The following is a 19168-nucleotide window of genomic DNA, read 5'->3' as shown; positions in this document are numbered from 1 at the left end:
GAGGGGAAGGGTATGAGGGGAAGAGTATAAGGGGAGGGTAGGAGGGGAAGGGTATGAGGGGAAGGGTATCAGGGGAGGGTAGGAGGGGAAGCGTATGAGGAGAAGGGTAGAAGGCGAAGGGTATGAGGGGAAGCGTATGAGGAGAAGGGTAGCAGGCGAAGGGTATGAGGGGAAGGGTATGAGGGGAAGGGTTATGGGAAGAAGGGAATGAGCTGAGGCACGGGTTATGAGGGGCGGGAATTTCAGGAGTAAAATAAAGAAGATCAACAGCACGAGACGTCGGGACGCAGATCTCGCTCCGTGACCGGTTGGTCCACCATGGCTAGATAAAGTTAGGGTGCTGCACTGTGGACACCGGTCATGGAGCCATGCATGGTGATTGGCGTCAGTACGAGGGGTGAGTGGACCGGCGGTGCTTGGTGGAGAGGGTGGTGGCCGGTGGGTGGTGGGTGGCGGGTTCTTTGCATTCAGTTTGCGCTCTGAGGTGAAGCCCTTGCTATGGTTTTGTTGGTTTTGTGAAGTGACGAAGAAATGGCGGAAAAAGATCGCAATTGTAAGTGAGACGATTTGGTTTATGACACACGTTGAAGTTGATACCAAGGTAAGGTGCGGTCTACAATAAGAGGGGTGTAGGGAGACCGCGAGGATGCAGAGAGACCGCGAGGGTGTAGAGGGACCGCGAGGGTGTAGAGGGACCGCGAGGATGTAGAGAGACCGCGAGGATGTAGAGAGACCGCGAGGATGTAGAGAGACCGCGAGGATGTAGAGAGACCGCGAGGATGTAGACAGACCGCGAGGGTGTAGAGAGACCGCGAGGGTGTAGAGAGACCGCGAGGGTGTCGAGAGACCGCGAGGGTGTAGAGAGACCGCGAGGGTGTAGAGAGACCGTGAGGGTGTAGACAGACCGCGAGGGTCTAGAGAGACCGCGAGGGTGTCGAGAGACCGCGAGGGTGTAGAGAGACCGCGAGGGTGTAGAGAGACCGTGAGGGTGTAGACAGACCGCGAGGGTGTAGACAGACCGCGAGGGTGTAGACAGACCGCGAGGGTGTAGACAGACCGCGAGGGTGTAGAGAGACCGCGAGGGTGTAGAGAGACCGCGAGGGTGTAGAGAGACCGCGAGGGTGTAGACAGACCGCGAGGGTGTAGACAGACCGCGAGGGTGTAGACAGACCGCGAGGGTGTAAACAGACCGCGAGGGTGTAGAGAGACCGGGTATCACGAGGGTGTTGGGAGACCGGGTACCACGAGGGGTCTGGAGAGAGCGGGTACCACGAGGGTGTTGGGAGACCGGGTACCACGAGGGGTCTGGAGAGACCGGGTACCACGAGGGTGTTGAGAGACCAGGTACCGCGAGATGTGTAAATACGGTACTGATTGGTGCTGAGGGATGGACAGGGTTCAGATCGTGGATGACGAGACTCCACGATTATCGGTGTAAAAAAAATACACAAAAAAGATTTCTTGCTACTTTTCATTCTTGACTGTCGCCACAGGTAATGTGGGAGGAGAAGCGGGGGGGGGGGGGGGAGGTAAGAAGGGAGGAGAAGTGGGGGGGGGGGGGTAAAAAGAGAGGTGGAGATCGAGGGACGGCGGATGGAGTAGGGGAGGGGTGGGTGGGGTGAATTGTGGGAGGGGCTTAAAAGGTAATAGGTGCAAAGTACAAACTCGATAAATTAATAATATGAGATGTGGCAACAATTTTTATTCAATGTACAATTCAAGTAAATATATAAAAAATGTATTCTTCAGGTTGTTGGACCATATTGTGACGATCTTGTTGGTGAATACGTAGTAACGTCCCTTTTATAACACAAACATGTTACGTTGTTCGTTGTCTTTGTAAACGTCTCTCTTGTTGCAGATTTGAGTAGAGGGGCCGGGGTCTTCATCATGCCTTCTGATAAATGCAGACAAAAACATTCACTGTCTCACTCTCCCCCGGCCCTCACTCACTCTCACCCTCTCTGTCTCTCCCCCCCAGCCCTCACTCACTCTCTCCCGGCCCTCACCCACTCTCACCCTCTCTCTCTCTCCCCGGCCCTCACTCACTCTCCCCCGGCCCTCACCCACTCTCACCCTCTCTCTCTCCCCCCCGGCCCTCACCCACTCTCACCCTCTCCCCGGCCCTCACCCACTCTCACCCTCTCTCTCTCCTCCCCGGTCCTCATCCACTTCCCCGGTCCTCACCCTCTCTCTCATCCCGGTCCTCACCCTCTCTCTCATCCCGGTCCTCACCCTCTCTCTCATCCCCAACCCTCACTCTCTCATCCCGGTCCTCACCCTCTCTCTCTCCCAACCCTCACCCCTCAGGTAGCAAAAAGTAACCCCGGCAGTGACCGTGCGTCCTAGCTGAAGACCAGACCGCACGACCCGCGATGCCCATCCTCCCGGGGACCAATGATGGCGACTACAGTGAGCTGGACAGCTACGGCACGTCCCCGGTGATACTACATCGATTGGGTCGGAGCCAAACGCCCAGGAGCACCGTGAAGGGTCAGCACTACCTGCGCGCACGCTACCTGCAGGACTCGCACGCGCCAGACTCTCGGAACGCGCACGGAGCGCGATCGCAAGGTGTCGTGCTGAACGTCGGGGGCTTCAGGTACGCGGTACCTGTGAGCACGCTGGCGGACTTTCCCTCGTCGCGCCTCGGCAGGTTGTGCTCGTGTCGATCTCTCGATTCGCTACTCGAACTCTGCGACGACTACGACGTGACGCGAAACGAGTTCTTCTTTGACCGACACCCAGGTGCGTTCCGGGCCATCATGAGCTTCCTGCGGGCAGGTAGGCTCCGCAGCGCACGCGAGATGTGCGCTCTCGCTTTCCGGGACGAGCTGCTCTACTGGGGGGTCGACGAAGCCGCCCTGGAGGTTTGCTGCCGCCAACGGCTCCTGCGAGTGGAGGAGGAGGTGGTGGAAAACCAGCGGGAGGTCGACGATGCGCTGCGGGACGCGGACACCACCGCCAACGCCAAAATCACCGACGGCGTCCAGGTGCACAGGTGCACGCACGTGAGGGTGGCACGCAGCATAGGTCAGAGAGGGGTTACGTACACGGCACACGAGGAGCATGGGAGGGATTGCACAGTGAGGAGCAGATGGAGTACACTTACACAGTGCATGGGGGATGTCGGGGGCATGGTATTTGGGGGGGGGGGAGGTAGGGGGCATGGTATTTGGGAGGTAGGTGGCATGGTATTTGGGAGGTAGGGGGCATGGTATTTGGGAGGTAGGGGGCATGGTATTTGGGAGTTAGGGGCAATGGTGTTTGTGAGGTAGGTGGCATGGTATTTGGGAGGTAGGTGGCATGGTATTTGGGAGGTATGGGGCATGGTATTTGGGAGGTATGGGGCATGGTATTTGGGAGGTAGGTGGCATGGTATTTGGGAGGTAGGTGGCATGGTATTTGGGAGGTATGGGGCATGGTATTTGGGAGGTAGGGGGCATGGATATTTGGAAGGTATGGGGCATGGTATTTGGGAGGTAGGTGGCATGGTATTTGGGAGGTAGGTGGCATGGTATTTGGAAGGTATGGGGCATGGTATTTGGGAGGTAGGGGGCATTGTATTTGGGAGGTAGGGGGAATGGCATTTGGGAGGTAGGGGGAATGGCATTTGGGAGGTAGGGGGCATGGTATTTGGGAGGTAGAGGGCATGGTATTTGAGAGGTACGGGGCATGGTATTTGGGAGGTAGGGGGCATGGTATTTGGGAGGTGGGAGTCATGGTGCAATATGGTATTTGTCCCATTTTCTTTTTAAATATTCAGGTGTAAATGAAAAGAAAACACTTTTTTACTTTCGTTTTCTAGGCCGCACAAATGCTTGATATGACGAGGTTTAAAATGTGATTTTAATGACACCTGCGTTGTAAAAAAAAAAGATCACTTTTGTACTTCCGTGTGCATAAGGATTTGAAATCCACAATCGTTGCAAAGTGTAAATGATAATGTTCAGGTAATCATTAGATATCAGTTATCAATATGATCTGTTCATCTCCAAATCGCACAACGCTGTTGTGGTATTCACGTTTTTTTTAAACGGTGTTCTAATGTACACACTACAAACAGGTAGGACAAGGACACGGCGACAGATGAGGGGACTCTCGTGGGATTTAAAGGACATTGTTGGGAAAAATGCCAAGGGCATAGAAAACGCCCTTTATATATGGTATGTGACATGTGACAAACTATAGAAAAGGCCCCTTTATATATGGTACGTGACATGTGACAAACTATAGAAAAGGCCCCTTTATATATGGTACGTGACATGTGACAAACTATAGAAAAGGCCCCTTTATATATGGTACGTGACATGTGACAAACTATAGAAAAGGCCCCTTTATAAATGGTACGTGACATGTGACAAACTATAGAAAAGGCCCCTTTATATATGGTACTTTATATATGACATGTGACAAACAATATAAAAGAAGGGACATTCAAAAAAAAATTGCGTGCATGCTGGACTACCCTTGTGTTCTTAGGAGGAACCAAGTAATGCTCTAGAAAAGTTAATACAAAGGGGCGGCAATTTGATTCATACACCTGCATGAAGAAGTAAATGTATTTTCAATCCAGTTACAGTTTCTTGGTTTCAAAGGGACCTCTTCGCAGTTCTTAATTTTTCTGTAAAAAATTAAAATGCCAAACATAATATTAGTTTTCTATTCTATTGCAGAAGTATGTGTACATATATAATTCATCCATTATCTCTAATTATCATCAGTATTCATCATGTAGATATCACGTTTGTCCAATATGTCTGCAATGTCAACACTTGCAAATTTATGTAATGTGCAATTGTGGTCCAAGAAGGACTGGTAAAATAGGCCGCACTGCACATGTGTACAATTCATTTATTCCAATTGTTGTCTATAATTATTGTGTACAAACATCGCGCTTGCCCAAGGCTTGTCCCACAGAATACATCACACCCAACATGTCTGCAATTGGTTGGTACATAATACATATAAACTTTAATATTTTATAAACAAATTGGATTTCACACACATGCACATTATCTTATGTGTTTTCCTTTTCAAGTTACACAGAAAACTTTCCAACACAATACCAACAATACACAATACCAAGTCTTTCCAACAATATACAATAACAAGTCTTTTCAACAATATGCAATACCAAGTCTTTCCAACAATATACAATTCCAAGTCTTTCCAACAATACACAATACCAAGTCTTTTCAACAATATACAATACCAAGTCTTTCCAACAATACACAATACCAAGTCTTTTCAACAATATACAATACCAAGTCTTTCCAACAATACACAATACCAAGTCTTTCCAACAATATGCAATACCAAGTCTTTCCAACAATATACAATGCCAAGTCTTTCCAACAATACACAATACCAAGTCTTTTCAACAATATGCAATTCCAAGTCTTTCCAACAATACACAATACCAAGTCTTTTCAACAATATACAATACCAAGTCTTTTCAACAATATGCAATACCAAGTCTTTCCAACAATACACAATACCAAGTCTTTCCAACAATATACAATACCAAGTCTTTCCAACAATATTCAATACCAAGTCTTTCCAACAAAATACGCAACACCAAATCTTTCCAACAATATACAATACCAAGTCTTTCCAACAATATACAATACCAAGTCTTTCCAACAATATACAATACCAAGTCTTTCCATCAATATGCAATACCAAGTCTGTCACTCAAACCTTCTGTCACTCAAACAGTGACCAAGTCTTTCCAACAATATACAATACCAAGTCTTTCCAACAATATACAATACCAAGTCTTTCCAACAATATACAATACCAAGTCTTTCCAACAATATACAATACCAAGTCTTTCCAACAATATACAATACCAAGTCTTTCCAACAATACACAATACCAAGTCTTTCCAACAATATACAATACCAAGTCTTTCCAACAATATACAATACCAAGTCTTTCCAACAATATACAATACCAAGTCTTTCCAACAATATACAATACCAAGTCTTTCCAACAATATACAATACCAAGTCTTTCCAACAATATACAAAACCAAGTCTTTCCAACAATAGCCATTCAGTTTTAGACGTTTTCTGTGTTGAGAATCCTCAAGGAGCAGTCGATTGCTTATGAGGACATTAGTTGATGATGGACAAACAGATGGTAAATGGGATCTGAACCTGCATCGTGAGCTTGGGATTTAGATGGTAACACTAAAACAAGTCTTTGTGCGTATGCAGCACAAGGCCGCGGCGCAGCATCAGTGGTTGCACCTGTGATACACCTGCATGGCAGTTTATAGCCGGGTCAGGATTCAAACCCAGCTCGACAGCCTGTAGGTGAGCGTGTTTACCTCTAGGCCTTCCCATCAGCCCACTAACAGGATAACCGAAGGGGATGATAAGAGCAGGTGGTTTATCACAATGTCTGCAGAAGTCGAGTTTACATTTCATGAAGCTCATTTTTGAGAATTAATCAATCTGTTGTTTTTAAAGGTAAATGAGACTTCCACGTGGGTAATGATGACGTCACTAGTAACCAGCATTTAAAACGACTGAAACATATTCCAGGACAGTCACCTTAACTTACCTTTTAAGAAGAGTTGTGAAACATTTCCAGAATAGTAAGTTGAGGCCAAATTCCACCATTTTCCTCATCTTGGCAATAGTAGTCACCACTGACGTTACATCGCCACTGCGGTATCTCCTGTGTTTATTTTTTATTTTTTAAGCTTGTGTGGAATTGGATTCAATGATTGTGAAGAAATCAATTTTGCTCAATTTGTAATTTTTTAGTTCATAATATAATTAATTAATTGTGAAATTATCATCCAATTTCCTTTTAATATCCCACGTGTCCCAGGGAGATGGTGAGAGCGGGCGATTGTCACAACTAATGGAACAGCTGCGGGACATGGTTGAAGACCCTCAGTCAGGCTTACCTGGAAAGGTCTTCGCCTGTCTGTCCATAATATTTGTGGCCATCACGGGCGTCAGCCTGTGCCTGAGCACTATGCCGGATATTCGTGCTGAGGAGGATAAGGTAGGGCGAGACATGTCATCCGCATACATATATATATACATTGTTGTTGTTGTACATATATGTATATTGTTGTACATATATATTGTTGTTGTTATAGTTGTGGTTGGTGGACCTGGAGTTCGAGGGGGAGCAGGGCCTAAACCCCCCTTAGTACATCGACGAACCCGGGATCCGCAACAATATATATATATATATACAGACTTGACATTTAATATGGAATATTTTTTTGTGGGGGTGAACTTACTTTTCAAGATGACTTAGAACCAAAAGTTCATTGGAATTATGTTGAACTTATTCTACATTTTGTTAATGTGACCTTTAAAAGAAACAAAAACCACATTTGACATTTCGAAGCAAATAAATTGATCCTTGAAAGTGATGTAAACTGATATCTAACTCAATTCACGGACAGTACTGTGTTAAACATCTGTGCGTTTTCCAGAAGTATCTCTTTATTTTGCACATTAACCAAAAAAATTTTTAAACAAAAAGAAAAGTTAAATTACGACTGGGATTACGGACAGTAAAATTACAGTTCAGTACTTCGTGTAACCCCCACGAGCATTCAGGAGAGCACGTACACATTGAGGCATGCTGCTCACGAGATTTGCCAAGGGTTGGACAGGAATCGCTTGCCATGCAGTGACAATAGCCTGCTGCAATTCACGCACAGAGGCAGGCTGCTGGTCCAAGTTGTCGATTTGACGCGTTAATTCTGCCCACAAGTTCTCTATCGGATTCATATCTGGGGACATGGCAGGCCACTCCATATGCTCTACACCACGGTCAGCAAGAAAGTGTTGGATCATGCGAGCACGATGAGGCCGTGCATTGTCATCTTGGAAGACAAAGTTTCCTCGAAAGGCTGCACGAACAAGTGGAAGCAATGTTTCTTCCAGAATGGCCCTGTGCTTGAACTGGTTCAGGTTTCCATTCAGAACAACCAGGTCAGTTTTGCCCCCTGCATGAAAAGCAGCCCAAACGGTCACCCCACCACCTCCAGCTTGGACTCTTGGCACTATACAATCTTTGTTGTAGGCTTCATGCACTTGTCTGCGCACTCGGACACGGCCATATTGACGATAGACCAGAAATCTAGACTTGTCACTGAAGATCACATGATTCCAGTGTCCTGGCTGCCATTGACGGTGCTCTCTGGCCCACTGCAATCGGCGATGGCGGTGTTGTCTGGTCAGACGTGGCTTTCTCAGGGGACGCCTGGCATGATAGCCTGCTTGAACCAGTCGATGGTTGACTAGCCTTCTGGATACAGGCACATTTGTCAGTTGCTGCCACTCAGCCCGAAGCTGATTAGCTGACTTGGTACGGCCATTGCGGACTAACCGGTGCAGCTGGCGATCATCCCTCCTTGTGGTTCTGCAGGGACGTTCTGACCTCGGTATTGGAGTAGGGACACCCCTCTGACCATTTAGTTTCAGGATCTTTGACACCTTTTTTTTTTTTTTTGTATACTGAATCGAGGCTCGTGAAAGAGCTAACATTTACTTCACAAACAAATCAACCAGACAAACAAAATATACAAAAAGAGGGAGCGGAAGACAAGATGGGGAGAGAAGGGGAAGCACACAACCACAACATTTGAGAGCAGGGAGAAGTGTGGGAGGGAGAGGGCTTGGGGGCAGGAGGCATGGGAAGGGGGGTGGGGGGGTGGGAGAAGTATAAAACACAAGGGGACCGAAATTAGCGGGGTTAGAAAAGATCAAGGTTTTGGATGGGGGAGGATAAGAGATGGTGGTGAACAGCTGTTTTAAAGACCTGGAGGGTGGAGTGGGATTGAAGAGAGTGAGGGAGTTTGTTCCAGAGGCGGGAGAAAAGAGGAATGAAGGAGTGAAGGTGAGCAGAAAGTCTTGATTTTGGCAGTTTAACCATAAGAGGGTTGCAGGCAGATCTTGTGCGACCTGTAGGAATATTTGGGGGACAGAGCCCAGAGAGGGCTGGGGGGGCAAGGCCAGAGAGGAGTCGGTAGAAGACGGAAAGACCACCAATCTGCCTGCGGTGAGTGAGTGAAAGACCCTTGGAGTTAGCTTCATCGCGTGAGATTCCAATGATTCTGAACGCTTTGGTTTCAACAGCGTGAAGACGGGCTAGGTGTGAGGCAGGAGCACCAGACCAGAGGGGAGAGCAGTATTCCATAGAGCTGCGGATGAAAGCCTTGTATGTGGTGAGGGGCTCAGGTGTGCCAAGGAAGGACTTCGCACGACGGAGGATGCCCAGTCGGCGACTGGCTTTGGAGGCCAGATTTGAAATGTGGTTTTCCCAGGAAAGATCATGGCAAATAGTGAGACCCAAAAGCTTGAGTGACAGAACTTCTTGGAGAGGATTATTCAGAAAGTGGATGGGAGGGTTTTCCAGTCGGTCTTTTCGGAGAGACATCGTAAGAGTGTGAGATTTATCAGGATTGAAAGACATGTTCCATTTGTTTGCCCAGTCTGTGATTTTGTCCAGGTCTGCAGAGAGTAAGGAGGCTGCAGACTGCCGATCTGAGGGATGAGGAATGGAGCGACAGAGAGTAGAGTCGTCAGCAAAGAGATAGAGAGGCTTTTCAAGAGTCAGAGAGATCATTGATGAAGACCAGAAAAAGCACAGGGCCCAGAACACTACCTTGGGGAACTCCAGCCTGAACAGGAAGAGGAGATGAGAGAAACCCATTCAGGGCCACACGTTGACTACGACCAGAGAGGAAGTCCGCCAGCCATGCGTGGAGATTTCCATGGATACCAAAGGAGGAGAGTTTGGTGAGCAGAGCAGGGTGCCAGACCGTATCGAAGGCACGTGAAATGTCAAGGGAGACTGCTCTAATTTCCTGTTTGGCGTTGAGGACCTCCATCCATTGTTGAGAAAGCAGAAGCAGCATGTCCAGAGTAGAGTGACCAGGTCTGAAACCAAATTGATGATCAGAGATCAAGCCATTGGAGAAGAGGAAAGATTTCATATCTGAAGCAATGATGGATTCCATGACTTTGCTGATAATTGGGAGAAGGCTGATTGGTCTGTAGTTGCTGGGATCTGTTTTTGCACCTTTTTTGTGCAAAGCGGTGATGTTGGCTGATTTCCAAGCAGATGGCAGATGACCTTGAGCAAAAGAGAGGGTGAAGAGAACAGAAAGAGGGAGTGAAAGAGCGGAAGCACATGATTTTAGGACCCGTGGGCTGATGCCGTCAGGACCAGTTGCAGAATCAGAGTCGAGGGTTGACAGAAACTTTTCCACCTTGTCAGGAGGAAAGGACACAGAGTCCAGGAGCAGCTGGGTACGACTGGGTACGGTGGGTACAGAGAGGGATGGGTTTGGGACACAAGATTTAGAGGCAAACACAGAGTTGAGGCATTCAGCTTTTTCACGTGCAGAGTCAGCCGTTAAGCCATTTGAGGTGAGGGAGGGGATGGAGGGGGAACAAACACCAGAAACAGATTTGACCAGACGCCACCAGGATTTGGAAGAGGGAGACAGATAAGAGAGTTCGGTCTTGAGAACGGTGAGATATTGTTTCCTGGCTCTCCTGAGGGTGGACACACACTTGTTTCGGGCTTTGTGAAAGGAAATGAGATTTCCTTCCGTTGGATTTGCTTTCCAGGAGACGAAAGCAAGTTGTTTCAGGGCAACAGCCTCACCACAAGATTCCGTGTACCATGGACGGGAGGAAGGGTATGACAACTGAAGACGAGATGGGATAAATCTGTGCATGAGAGAGAGCAATTTACTTTGAAAGAATTCCCAGGATGAGTTGATGTCAGAGGCGGTAGAGATGGGAGACCAGTCCAGATGATTGATAGCTGCTTCAAGACCGTGCCAGTTGGCCTGAGTGAAATGCCAGACTCGTCGACGCTGAGGAGGCTCTCTGAGAATGGTCAGAGAGATGTCCCACTTTGACAAGCACATGATCAGATGAGCCGATTGGAGCAGAAGAAGAGCAGCAGACATTTTCAGGGAAGTTTGTCATAACCAAATCCAGAGAGAAGATGCTCCGTTGACTGAGATCCGGGTCGGGAAATTGACAGATTGTGTCAGTCCCAGTGAGTCGCAGAAGTCCTTTGCTGAAGAGCCATGGCTGGTGGAGAGGTTCCCACACCCAGCCAACTGGCATGGTGACAATTGAAATCACCACATATGAGGAAGAGAGAGTTGGGATGGGTAGATAGAAGTTGGTCCATATTATCAGACAGCGAGATGTAGATGGAGTCATCGCTGTTTGGTTGGACGGTACAACACACATATGAACAAAAGGTGGGAGCGAAGGGGAAGCCGTAGCCAAAGGTATTCCTGGGGGTGAGGTGGAGAGAGGGGCAGTGGAGGGCGAGTGAGGAAGAGAGTTTTTTATAAAGATAGCAACCCCACCTCCAGGACGAGGCTCAGGTCTATCATACCGGAGGAGGGAGTAACCTGGAGAGATATCAAGGCATCAGAGACATCATGAAGGAGGAAAGTTTATGTTAAGCAGATCACATCTGGTTTGTCAGAAGCAACCTGTATGGAGAGATCAGTCAAGTTTGAGCGAAGGCCCCGGATGTTTGAGGTCCATACCGTTAATGAAGAGGAAGGGGGAGCTTCGGGTCCAGAACAGGGGGGGGGGGGGAGGGGTAGGGTAAGATGTGGAAGAGGAGGAAGAGGTAGGGAGAGCTGTTGAAGGTGTGTCAGAGATTTCAGAGATTTCAGAATAGCTTGGAGAAAGGGAAGAATGGGGCGGACAAAAGGTTTGATGGAGATTGGGTGAGGCACAGTGAGGTGTTATTTGAGGAGGAGGAAGAGCGAGGCAGAAGGTTGGGGGAGATGAAGGTGAAAGTTGGAAGGGGGAAGAAGCAAGGAGGATGCTTTGAGGAGGAGGGGGTGAGAGGGGAGTCAATGAGGGGAGGAGCGAGGGAGAGTCTCGGAGGGGAGGGGTGTGGGGGGAGTTTAGGAGGGAGGGGAGGGAAGGGGCAAGGGGGGAGATTTGAAAGGGATGGGTGATGGGGAGGATTTGGAGGGGAGGGGTGAGATTGGATTTTGAAAAGTGTACGATTCATGGGAAACGAACATTTTTTGCAAAATGAGTTTGAGACCTTCGAGTCAAAAATACGTTTGAGGACACTGAAGGAGGGGTGGAGTTCTGGATAGTTTAGGGAATGTAGAAAGGAGGAACTGTAAGAGATGGTATTATATATATTTTTTGGAATGAATAGATTTGGTGAGCAAGACGAAAGCAGAAGCAAGCCATTGGTGACATGGTTCTTGTTGCGACAGACAATCAGTGACATGGTTCTTTTAACAAAGAAATCACCGAAGCGTAAAAGAAACTCACCAGATTGATATACCGAGTTCAGAAAGTAAACCCGTCAAGAAAAAAAAAAAATTCCATTTTAAATGCCAAGCCTGTATGTATGTATGTATGTATGTATATATGTATATATATATATATATATATATATATATATATATATATATATATATATATCTATATATATCTATATATATATATATATATATATATCTATATATATCTATATATATATATATATATATATATATATTATATATATATATATATATATATATATATATATATATATAATATGTATATATATATGTATATATATATATATATCTCTATATATAAAGGAGGAGTGTCTGTGTGTGTGTGTGTCTGTCTGGATGTCCGCTTATAACTCAAGAACTACACATCGGAGAAAAGTTTTAGACACAGATTCGGAATCAGCATAAAATCCTGGTGGTTTTCGGCTACGTTTTATTTTAATATCAATGGTTTAAAAAACCGCGCCAGCTGCAATTCCATGGTGTAGTTTGTGGCGGCGCTATTGCCCCTTTCCGATCCCGCGGTTGCGCGTACGTACAGTATACTGTACGTACATATTTATATATTTTCAATGTGCTTTTTATTGTATTTTAAATTGTTTTTTAGCTTCTTTTATTGTTAATTTATGTACTATTGTATTTATTTTAAATATATTTTAAGGAAAACAAATGTTTTCACGTCCGTAGGAGTGACGTAAAGTCGTACATAATGACAAAATGCGCGCCATTTTTTCGCGCCAAGAACGAATAAACGGTAGTTGAGATTTTATTCGAATTCGAATTCCATTAAATTTCAACTGTTGGAAACAATAATTATTTCAACTGTTGGAAATTGAAATAATTAATGTTTCCAACAGTTGAAATTTAATGGAATTCAAATTCGAATAAAATCTCAACTAAAAAAAAAAAACGTCGCGTTTTAAAATTATGACGTCATCAGTGTATTTCGGAACGTTAATTTTTCAACTTCATATTCGGAATCAGTACGTCCCAGAGCAACTACAGCACACCTTAAATGTTTAAAAAACCTTCGGGTTTTAAAATTATGACGTCATCAGCATATTTCGTAACATTAATTTTTCAACTTTGCCGACAATGACTTCCGACTTCCGGGTTCGGAATGCGGGACCAATGCCATTTGACAGGGAATAAAAAATAAATGCGACATTCAATTGATGACAATGACTTCCGACTTGACTCCCCCCTCCCCCTCCCCCTTTCTCCCTCCCCTCCCCCTTTCTCCCTCCCCCTGTCCCCCTCCCTCCCTTCCCCTCCCCCACCCCTCCCCCCTTTCTCCCTCCCCTCTCCCCTCCCCTCCCCCCTCCCCTCCCCCTCCCCTCCCCCACCCCTCCCCCTTTTCTCCCTCCCCCCCCTTTCTCCCTCCCCCCTCCCCTCCCTCCCTCCCCCTCCCCTCCCTTCCCCCCATGGCCCTCCCTTTCCCCCCCTGCCCCATCCCCTCCTTCCTCCCCCTCCTTCCTCCCCCTCCTTCCTCCCCCTCCCCTCCCCTCCCCCTTTCTCCCTCCCCCTTTCTCCCTCCCCCCTCCCCCTTTCTCCCTCCCCCCTCCCCCCTTTCTCCCTCCCCCCTCCCCCCTTTCTCCCTCCCCCCTCCCCCCTTTCTCCCTCCCCCCTCCCCCCTTTCTCCCTCCCCCCTTTCTCCCTCCCCCCTCCCCCCTCCCCCCTCTCTCCCTCCCCCCTCCCCCTCTCTCCCTCCCCCCTCCCCCCTTTCTCCCTCCCCCTCCCCCCTCCCCCTCCACTACCCCTCCCCTCCCCTCTCTCCCTCCCCCCCTCCCCCTCTCTCCCTCCCCCCTCCCCCCTTTCTCCCTCCCCCCTCCCCCCTCCCCTCCACTACCCCTCCCCTCCCCCCCATGGCCCTCCCTTTCCCCCCTGCCCCATCCCCTCCCTCCTCCCCCTGCCCCATCCCCTCCCTTCTCCCCCTCCCCCTCCCCCCTTTTCTCCTCTCCTCCTCCCCTCCCCCTTTCTCCATCCCCCTCCCCCCTCCCCTCACCCATTTCTCCATCCCCCCTCCCCACTCCCCCCTTTCTCCATCCCCCTCCCCCCTCCCCTCACCCATTTCTCCATCCCCCTCCCCACTCCCCCCTTTCTTCCTCCCCCCTCCCCCTCCCCCCTCCCATCCCCCTTCCTTCCCCCCATGCCCCTCCCTTTCCCCCCTATACCCTCCCCCTCCCATCCCTCCCCCTCCCCACCCCCCCCTTCTCTCCTCCTCCCCCTCCCCCTCCCATCCCTCCCCCTCCCCACCCCCCTCTTCTCTCCTCCTCCCCTCCCCCTCTTCTCCCCTCCCCCCTCTTCTCCCCTCTCCCCCTCTTCTCCCCTCCCCCTCTTCTCCCCTCTCCCCCTCTTCTCCCCTCCCCACCCTCTCCTCCCCGCCCCACCCTCTCCTCCCCGCCCCACCCTCTCCTCCCCGCCCCCCCGTTCTCCTCCCCGCCCCCCCCGCTCTCCTCCCCTCCCCTTCCCCCTCCCCGCCCCCCCCCCCCGTTCTCCTCCCCTCCCCTTCCCCCTCCCCTCCCTTCCCCCGTCCAGCAATGCCGGGTACTTCCCATGGCCAGCTGTATGTGGGCTGCTCGAGGGTTGGAAAACCAAGCAATCTTTATGTCTTGGCACCAACTAAGAAAACCAGAAATGTTGTATACCAAGAGGTTTTCGAGAAATTGACAATTGACAAAACGTCATGTCAGAAATGTACTGTGATATTGCTCTAAAATATACATGTTCTTTTCATCATATATTTGTCTTATTCTTATTCAACCCGGGCGAAGCCGGGTACCTCAGCTAGTATATATATATATATATATATATATATATATATATATATATATATATAGTTATGAATTTGGTAGAGTAACATCTAGAGCTAGGTAGATCTGAATAGGTAGGTATTCGGCTGTCGTGACAGGGACTCTACATGTAATAAGTTATTGATGTTTAGGCGTTTGTCGGGGTAAGATGTATGATTGTGGATCTACCTGGAGGTCCGAGTGTTAAATAGTGAGGGATTAAAGGTAACGCCCCTGTGAGTCTCACCTGGTAGTCAAACCTTTGTCCATTATGGCACTGCAAACCACATAAACATTAGTTAGGTCCTTAGCGCAACATTAAATAATTCCCTTTCCCTGACATTGACTTCGTAATAAATGGACAGGAAACCAGGCCAAAAACACCGCCACGGTTGGCCGCCGCCGTTCGCACCTCCAAGGCCTACAAACCTCGCCTGGCACGTGTTGTAGCACAGGGACCGCGGGGGTCGGTGAGCGAGAGTGGAGCATGCCGCAGAGTGCGTGGCCCGGGGCGAGCCGGCGAGTTGGGAGGCTATGATTGGCTGAGGAGTGCGCCAATGTGACGTCATCGGCCACCAATATATGCGACGGTCGGACGCCATTTCAGGACACACACGGGGACACACGTCGATGAGCGATCAAGTCGGCAGTTGGTGGAGAGTTCGCAGTCGGCAGTTGGCACACCGAGCACACCGAGCACACCGGGCACACCGAGGACACCGAGCACACAGAGCACGCGGCAGTTCGCAGCAGTTCGTTGCAGTTCGAGAGAGTCGAGTCGAGTGGCTATCAAAGGAGTCCTTCCTGTCCCTGGTCAAGTGGAGTTTGTGCCCGCGTTGGAGGTCGTCGACGCATGGTGCTTTTTGGTGCGTGGTGCTCGGCCTTGTGGGACTTGGAGCGAGGGACCTCGTGGTGTGCGATCGGGCCGAAAGGAGCGGTGTTGGACGGCCGCCACAAAGACGACGAAAGACAGATAAGCCGCATCCGCGTACTTTTTGAACGACGTGACGTGTTATTTTCGTATTCATCTCCCTCGTTTTGTGTTTGCTGTCAGTCGTGTGGGGACGTCCCGATCTAGGATATTAGATTTACCGGCGCGGGCTTTTTCACTGGCTTTACTTTTCCATAATAAATCCTTATATTATTTTCTGTATATATTTGAACGCAGTTTCCTGGGTGTTTGATTTTAATAGGTAAGGTTGCGGAGCCTTCGCTGTGTCCCGCCATTCCGCGCGTTTGTGTTGAGTTTGAATCCGCCATTGAGTTTTCGCCTCGGGAGTTAAAGTCTCGCAAATCGGCCATCCATAACTGTGGTGTTAATCACAGTTGCGTAACAAGTGGTGTCAGGAGTGTAGGATTTGAACCCGTCGGACAAATTTTTTGTCCGCGGGCGAGACATCGACACGGTCGGACAAATTTTTTTGTCCGCGGGGAGACATCGACACGGTCGGGCGTACATTGCGCCCGACGTTCGAACGCAAAATTTTTATAGTCGAGGCGGAGAAATTTAATAATCAATCGGGCAAACGGAGCGCGATATCGCGTCTTCGTCAAATTTAAATTGTTTCAGGAATTATTAAAATAAATACGCGCGCGGGAAACAATCTTCCGGAAAGCGGATGTCGGAAGACGGAAATTGATGAGATGGAAGTACGCAGCGAGGCCTCCGTCAGCGTTGGGAGTGAGCCGGAAATAGGGGAATTTGATGCAGAGGTGAGCCTTGGAACCTCCCTCGTCCCGAGCACCAACTTATGCCCCTCCCCTACCGGGGAGTCGGGAACAAGTGGGACGGCCCCGATAGATCTCCAGACCATAGTAAATTTAATAAATGCTCGGAGGGCCGAGGGTGAGCGAAACCTTGCAGAAATTCGGGGAGACATGAACGCACAGAGTGAGCGAGCCAGTCGGGAATTAAATGATAAAATTGACGGGCTGGAAAATAAAATGAGTAATGATATGGGAGGAATGAAAAGTGGGTTGGAAAATAAAATGGAGTCGCAGGGGAAGGAATGGAGGGAAGGAATGAAGGGAATGAGTGATCGATTGAGTATTAAAATTGATGGGCTGGCAAACAAAATGGCAAAATTTGGAATTGCACAGGTGGATGGGGAATGTCCACAGGTGGAGGGGGAATGTCCACAGGTGGATGGGGAATGTGTACAGGTAGATGGGGAATGCCTGCAGGTAAACGTGGAGTGTTCACAGGTGAGCGGGGAAGGAAATTTGGAATGTGAGAGTTGTAATGGGGAATGTTTCCCACATTCTGGCCTGGTTGTTTATCGGGACCGTGTGGATGTCACAACACCCCAACCGGGGGATGAATTTGGAATTGTGCAGCACCAGGGCGGTGGTGCGGAGCAAGAGGGGGTAGAGTTTTTGGGGGTCCGTGCAATAGAACCGGACCGGGTATTTATTGGGGATCTTGATCAAAGCCTGGCGGGGCCAAGAATGATTTGTGGAAATGATGAGGATGGGGATGATTTGATCCAGCGGCTGGAGACCTGTGACAGTCCCATGGAGGTAGAGCTTGTTCAGGCCCAAAGGAGCCTGGGAGATGAGGTGAGTTGGTCCGAGGAGGTGGTTGGAATGACCGAGGGGACGCTCATTGTACACTGCTATTTGGAAACAGAGGCTCCAAAATTGGACAACCAGTTGGGGGAGTGTGTTGGCTCCGGGCTGGATTTGGATCTTGGAGGATCGGGAGATAGAGCTTCTGGAGATTTGGTCCCTGTAGGGAATTTGGATCAACTGCAGGGAGGGGCAGAACAACCGGTGGTAGAGGTTGTTCCCTGCAGCTGCGGTTTGGCAGTGGGAATGAAAATTTGTAAAATAAAATTTAAAATAAAATTACAATGGGAACTTGATTTGGAGCAGCCATGGTGGGGATTGGTCCCCGGGCTGCGGGATTTGGACATGGAGAGGTCATGGGTGATGGCCTCGGGCAAAAGTTGCCCCTTTCAAAATTTGGGTATGCCGGCCAGCTGGGGGGCTGTGATGGCGAGATTTGGACGTGGGGTCCAGCCTTGGGTGTCGAGGTACGACCTGGGTCCCACGGGGGGTCTGGTGGAGTGTGGCGTCCCTTGTCCGTCGGGGCGCCGTCCGAGCTGGTGGCTCGGGCCGGCAGGGTCACCGGACCCTGGTGGGGGTTAAGACCTCCAGAGGGGTCCGAGGTGGTTTCTCAAGCCTGGGATGGCAAATATTGAGGACCACTAGGGGGAGGTGTTGTGGGTCGCGCTTTGGTGGTGGCACCGCAGATGGCCAGCTTGGGCCTGATGTAGTGATCACCCGGGCATGCGACCTGACACCCTCTCCCTGAGACTTTGGGACAACTGGCATGTGATGACCTGCCATGCCGTGTTGGTCGATGGACGCGGGTCAAACCGAATGGACAGGGATGGAGATAGCCTGCCGGACAACCATTGGGGCATCTGTGGAACATGATGGTGTGAGTGACCTTCCACAGATGCTCCGTTATGATTTATGGACTCTCGGGTTGGGAAGAGAGCCATGGGGATGTGAATCGGGAGATGTGTAACGAGCCGAGCATATGGGCCATGCTCGGCTGGCATGTGTATGGCAAAGCATCCTTCTTTGGTGAGGTTAGTAAAAGGTGACAAATGTTTGGCATGGGTAATCTGTGGGTTAGATGGAAATTTAAGGGTGGATTTTGAAATGCCATGGTGGACACTGTACAGTGACGCCATTATTGATCCAGGTGTGTAGACCAAAGTGTTGGAGGCTGTGATGAAATTAATAGGGTAGCAAGACACAGCTTTCAACTGGTTGCAGGGGCAACTGTGCTGATATTTGGGACGCGGGATGATGGGGATGTAGTTGTGTAGCCTGAGGGTCAACGTGGTGCTGTGCGTGTCCGAGGCGTGTGGACCATGTCTTCTGGGTGGGTCTCCTGGTGGAGCATGGCTGTTGACTGGACCTTGGTGTGGTCAAGTGTGGGTGAGCACTGGGGGGGCTGCAGTTCTGTAGTCGGACTGGGGGATGATGGGGAGGTGCAGGGGACGTGGCTGTAGGGATGCCACGCACTGCG

The 19168-nt window shown here is 49.3% G+C and overlaps 1 protein-coding gene and 1 long non-coding RNA gene across 3 annotated transcripts in view; one reads left to right on the top strand and one right to left on the bottom strand.

Annotated features, from left to right (window-relative positions):
• Positions 1 to 306: 306 nt before the first annotated feature.
• LOC137434836 (voltage-gated potassium channel regulatory subunit KCNG2-like) overlaps positions 307 to 19168 on the top strand; it is a 34776-nt gene continuing 15914 nt past the window's right edge. The window contains exons 1-3 of one of the 2 annotated variants that reach the window (XM_078785016.1): positions 307 to 397; positions 2311 to 2993; positions 6847 to 7026. In XM_078785016.1, the coding sequence (XP_078641142.1) occupies positions 2376 to 2993; positions 6847 to 7026 (798 nt within the window). In that variant the 5' untranslated portion in view covers positions 307 to 397; positions 2311 to 2375. Of the gene's footprint in view, positions 398 to 2262; positions 2994 to 6846; positions 7027 to 19168 lie in introns of those variants that run through there. The other variant, XM_078785017.1, reaches the window with a different exon arrangement.
• Positions 4566 to 19168, bottom strand: part of LOC137434838 (uncharacterized) — a 30723-nt gene continuing 16120 nt past the window's right edge. The window contains exons 2-3 of the long non-coding RNA XR_010985951.2: positions 6926 to 7012; positions 4566 to 4624 (exon numbers count right to left, since the gene is read on the bottom strand). This is a non-coding gene — a long non-coding RNA (uncharacterized LOC137434838). The remainder of the gene's footprint in view (positions 4625 to 6925; positions 7013 to 19168) is intronic.

Source organism: Myxine glutinosa, chromosome 9 (genome assembly GCF_964187855.1).
Source record: "Myxine glutinosa chromosome 9, kmMyxGlut1.1, whole genome shotgun sequence".
In the NCBI taxonomy this organism is placed as follows: domain Eukaryota; kingdom Metazoa; phylum Chordata; class Myxini; order Myxiniformes; family Myxinidae; genus Myxine; species Myxine glutinosa.
The sequence above is the reverse complement of the archived record's forward strand: the minus strand, read 5'-3'. Positions and strand labels throughout refer to the sequence as shown.